At 38.3% G+C, this 4,478-nt stretch overlaps 1 protein-coding gene across 3 annotated transcripts in view; it reads right to left on the bottom strand.

The window, feature by feature from the left end:
* Positions 1-3,528, bottom strand: part of LOC123982447 — a 10,401-nt gene extending 6,873 nt beyond the window's left edge. The window contains exons 1-4 of one of the 3 annotated variants that reach the window (XM_046067967.1): positions 3,409-3,528; positions 3,212-3,303; positions 2,848-3,095; positions 2,616-2,680 (exon numbers count right to left, since the gene is read on the bottom strand). Coding sequence is in view for 1 of the 3 variants with exons in the window: in XM_046067965.1 (XP_045923921.1) it covers positions 2,616-2,759 (144 nt within the window). In the remaining 2 variants the exon portion in view is untranslated. Of the gene's footprint in view, positions 1-2,615; positions 3,096-3,211; positions 3,304-3,408 lie in introns of all 3 variants that reach the window. The other 2 variants (XM_046067965.1, XM_046067966.1) reach the window with 2 other exon arrangements.
* Between the last annotated feature and the right edge of the window lie 950 nt (positions 3,529-4,478).

The raw sequence follows: 4,478 nt of genomic DNA, 5'->3' as shown, positions 1-4,478 counted from the left end.
GAGGATACCCAAATCCAGATGTGAAAAACTTGTTGCATCTTTCCCAAAACGACTCATGGCTGTATTAGATCAAAAGGGTGCTTCTACTAAATACTGAGCAAAGGGTCTGAATACTTATGACCATGTGATATTTCAGTTTTTCTTTTTTAATAAATTTGCACAAATTTCTACATTTCTGTTTTTTTCTGTCAAGATGGGGTGCTGAGTGTACATTACTGAGAAATAAAATGAACTTTTTTGATTTTTGGAAAATGGCTGCAATGAAACAAAGAGTGAAAAATTTAAAGGGGTCTGAATACTTTCCGTACTCACTGTATGTGTATGTGTACCTGTATCTCATATCCACCTTCAACATGTACATAATGAGAATAGTTTACTCTTGCATCCTTTGCACTCTGATCACTGCACTATTTGTCAATATGTCTATATTGTTTTGTTCATAGTGTGTATGTTGTCTATACTGTAGCTTGTGTCTGATTTTATTTTATTATTATTATATTATGGTATTTTTGTACAAGTAAGCACTTCATGAGAAATGTATAATCGAATTCCTCGTGTACACATACCTGGCAATAAAACTGATTCTGATTCTGATTTTGAAATGTGAAGAGAGGTGTGCCTTCAAAGTGCTAGCTTAGCTGGAGTGGACAGATGCAGATACTGCCGGTGTTCTGACGATATATGCTGCCTTGTCGAAAAATGCTACCAGCGCAGTTCGACAGCGCTACCTTATGTGTTCCCTTTTCCAATCCCATAAAGTTATAACTCTCATAGTATTATGACATCTTCTGTTTTTGATTATATTATAACATCATTTCAAGGATAGTGTATTCTATACACTAATATCCCCTATCAAACAATGCTTCCACTACAGAATCATTTTATATTGCAACACTACTCACTCTATGTGTACTGTACTGAGATGGGGAGCATGAAATCCTATATTATGCCATCTTTATTTAGGATATCAGGGGTAGTGTATTCTGATAGACTAATAATGATTTGTTTTTTTTATATTACTGACAATCAGCCACTGTCTCGACGGCATGCCCAACAGCAAGGTTGCACAGAGTTATGGGCGTGGAAACAGACCACACTTGTGGGTCACACGCATGTGCAGAACCGCTAAGTAGCCCATCTTGATAGGTAGCATAAATCGACAGAACACCAGCAAAAATCCTCCTTCTTTGTGGTAAGTTAATTATTGTTAGCAAGACAACACATTTGTGTAGCCTAACTAATGTTGAACTCACTCTGGGTTTGAAAATACTTTTCCTAGGTGGATAGCTGGTGTGCATTAGCATGCTAGCTAACACGTGGATTTATAACTTTAATAGTAATTTTCTGATATTTATTAGCTGACGTTAGTTAACTAGCATCTTAATAGCTTCATAATCTAGACAGCAACTTTTGTCTGCCTTAGAACCAGTGATGGGAGTAATGCGTTACAAAAGTAATGCAATTACAGTCATGTATCGCTTATTGCTGTAATGCAGTAACCTTAAATAATGCATTACTAATAAAATAATGCAATAATGCATACTAATAAAAAAGGGAGGTGATGGGGCAATGGATAAGACGCATGCCTTTGATGTGAGAGTTTGAGTGAGACCAGGCTTCGATTCCCACTGTGACCCATACACTGTTGTGTCCCTGAGCAAGACACTTAACCTCTAGTTGCTCCTTTTAACCAGAAATTAAGTGGTGTTTTTTTATATATAATTCACAAACACCACAAAACATTTTGCCACTGCAAAATAATTCTGCCTGTTGCTGGAATTTGATGGTTGAGAATGTAGGCAGGCCTGTGGATGCGTGTGTGTGAGCACTCACTTTAGCTTTTATACTGTTAAGATGAGGTCTTTATCAGAGTATTAATGCAATTATTATGATGCTGTCTATATGCTAAAGAAAAGGTTCACATTTTTATAATAGAATACTCTAATGTCCATACTTAGCTTATCCTAATTAAATTGTATAGCTGTAATAACAATTTGTCTTTCTCTGTTTGTCTGTCTGTGTGTATGTATGACCACTTCCGATAATCCAGTAGTATCTGGTGTTTACTTTTGTTAACTGTTATAATACTTCTGATTGTTTCTTGTTCTACCCCGATTACTCTTGCTGATTCGTGAGGTTACAGTCCCCAAGAAGATGTTTGAAAGACTCTACAAGTCACGAGTTCCCTTTTTTTTACCCAAGACCTCAAGACATTAAACAAAATACTTGTTTCCCTTTCACAGATGCTGTGATAAACCTCCAAATACCACAGCATCTGCTGTGCAAGTCCTCATTTCGCAGAGTATATAGTATATTTCTTTTTCACCTGGGTGTGCTTTTGTAAGATGGAGGAATGATGTTATTATGATGTTTTATACATATTAAGGATTTCAAACAAATAACAAATCTAGCAGAAACATTAAAAATATGTAGTAAATAAAAAAGTCTATTGTGTGGGATGAAACTGGAGCCCCTGGAGTAAACCCACACATACACGGAGAGAATACACAAACTACACAGAGAGAGAACCAGAGCCAGAACTGAACACCAGTTGATCCCGTGCAGTCCACAGTGACAGCTTGTGTGGCGGAAATTGGACAGAAAATGCCACTCACACTGCGGTGTAGACAGCAATGTATCTCCTCTGATCCACATGGAGCCTCCTTCAGCTTATTTTCACCTGGCAGAGAAAAGGGTTCACTGGTACCGAGGTTCACCACCTCTGTACAGGTCCCACCCAACCGGTAGGAGTGCATCATACCTCACTGGTTTCCCACCCATAAAAAATGCACGCATTTGTTAATATTTTAGATGTGTGGAGTCTCATTCACCTTCACACATACTCACCTCTCTATATATACTTATCCTCTGCTCTGCACCCAGATGTTGATCTTCTATCTTCTCCTTTATTTCAGACTTCAGCTGGCTAGCTTCCCATGGACCCTGAAGATGTACAGACACGAGTAGTCAGGATGGCCCCAGTTGCTCTTGACTTGCAGCTTCACAAAGTTGAAGACACCTTTTTTTTGCGACAGGGTGGGAAAGGGCGATGACTAAATGTCCACGCCCACCTTCAAAGGCCCAGTAGCTTCGTGCTGAAAGATAAAGTGAAAAAGAGAGTGTAGGATGTTGTATGTATAAAAAATAATAGACAGAAAAACAATGTCAGATATTATCATAGAGCCATCTGTTTTGTGTTTGTAGTTCCTACCTGAATAACAGTCCTTGGGCTCACAGAAAATATCTGTCCTGCCTCTTGTGTCTGGTACTTTTTTGAGCATAGCTGGAATAAAACACTGGCCCCTGCACACAAAAGCATACACAAAGAAAATAAGAAAGCAGTCTAAAAAGCAAGTGTGAATTACAATCTGACAAATGAAAATGGCAAAGATGATTTAGATGTCTCACCTTGAGACTCCAGAGTGAAGATGGGCATAGTGTCTGCTGCCGGAAGCAGGTAGATCATCCTGTGCTTTAACGTCAGCTGCTCGTCCTGTAGCTGTCTGAGTTGCTTCGCCACGTCCTATTAGGAAGAAGAGATTAATTAAATAATGCTGCATGTTAAAAACTTTGGGATAGTAATACTGTATCCTGACATCAATCTGTATTTCACATGTAGGTGAGAACATCTTCAGACTGATTTCGTTTAGGTGCACAGGAAGAATAAAAAGATGTTTCTATCTAAAGAAACAGTCAAGCCACTTCCATGGGCTTAATTGTAGTCATGATAATAAATAACTTATGTAATTTATTTTCAATAAAATTCCATCCGTAAAAAACACAATGACAGAATGTTTGACTATTTGGGATTCATGTAATTTTTAATAAAACAGCTAAAAGTGAAAATCCTTTCAGATGGAGGACGCTGGAAAAAAAATCTTATCAAATGGGGATCCGTGGTCTAATTTGTGGCAGTTTAGGGGTCCTTGATATTCTATTGTGAAGCTCATTTTGTTGTATTGAGCTGAAAATGACACATGCACTCAATACAAAAAATACTGTCAGATTCAACCAATCTGACAGCAGAGGAAAACACAACCAAAATCAAACATTATTTTAAAATTTATTTATTTTGGAATTTAATGATTTTTTAAATTTGAAATGTGGGAGGAAACTGGAGCAACCAGAGAAAACCCATGCCAACACGGAGAGTATAGAAACTCCATACAGCAAAGATCAAGGCTGGGAATCCAACCCTGATCGATGCCGTGAAGCCACAGTGTTAAACACTGAGCTGCTGTGCGGCACTGAACGTTTCTCACAGCGGACATTTTGACTCAAGTGTAAATGGTAAATGATCTGTACTTGTATAGCGCCTTCCTAGTCTTTACAACCACTAAAAGCACTTTTACACTACATCACATTTACCCCATTCATACACTTAGGCATCTGCCATCAGAAACAGAACTGAACAGAACTGCTACTGTACATCAAAATGCCCGCTGCGAGAAAGGTCGGTTGACAGGTCAGTCCAGAGT

This window comes from Micropterus dolomieu, linkage group LG14 (genome assembly GCF_021292245.1).
Source record: "Micropterus dolomieu isolate WLL.071019.BEF.003 ecotype Adirondacks linkage group LG14, ASM2129224v1, whole genome shotgun sequence".
Classification (NCBI taxonomy): domain Eukaryota; kingdom Metazoa; phylum Chordata; class Actinopteri; order Centrarchiformes; family Centrarchidae; genus Micropterus; species Micropterus dolomieu.
Note: the sequence above shows the minus strand (reverse complement) of the source record. Positions and strands in the feature narration are given on the sequence as shown.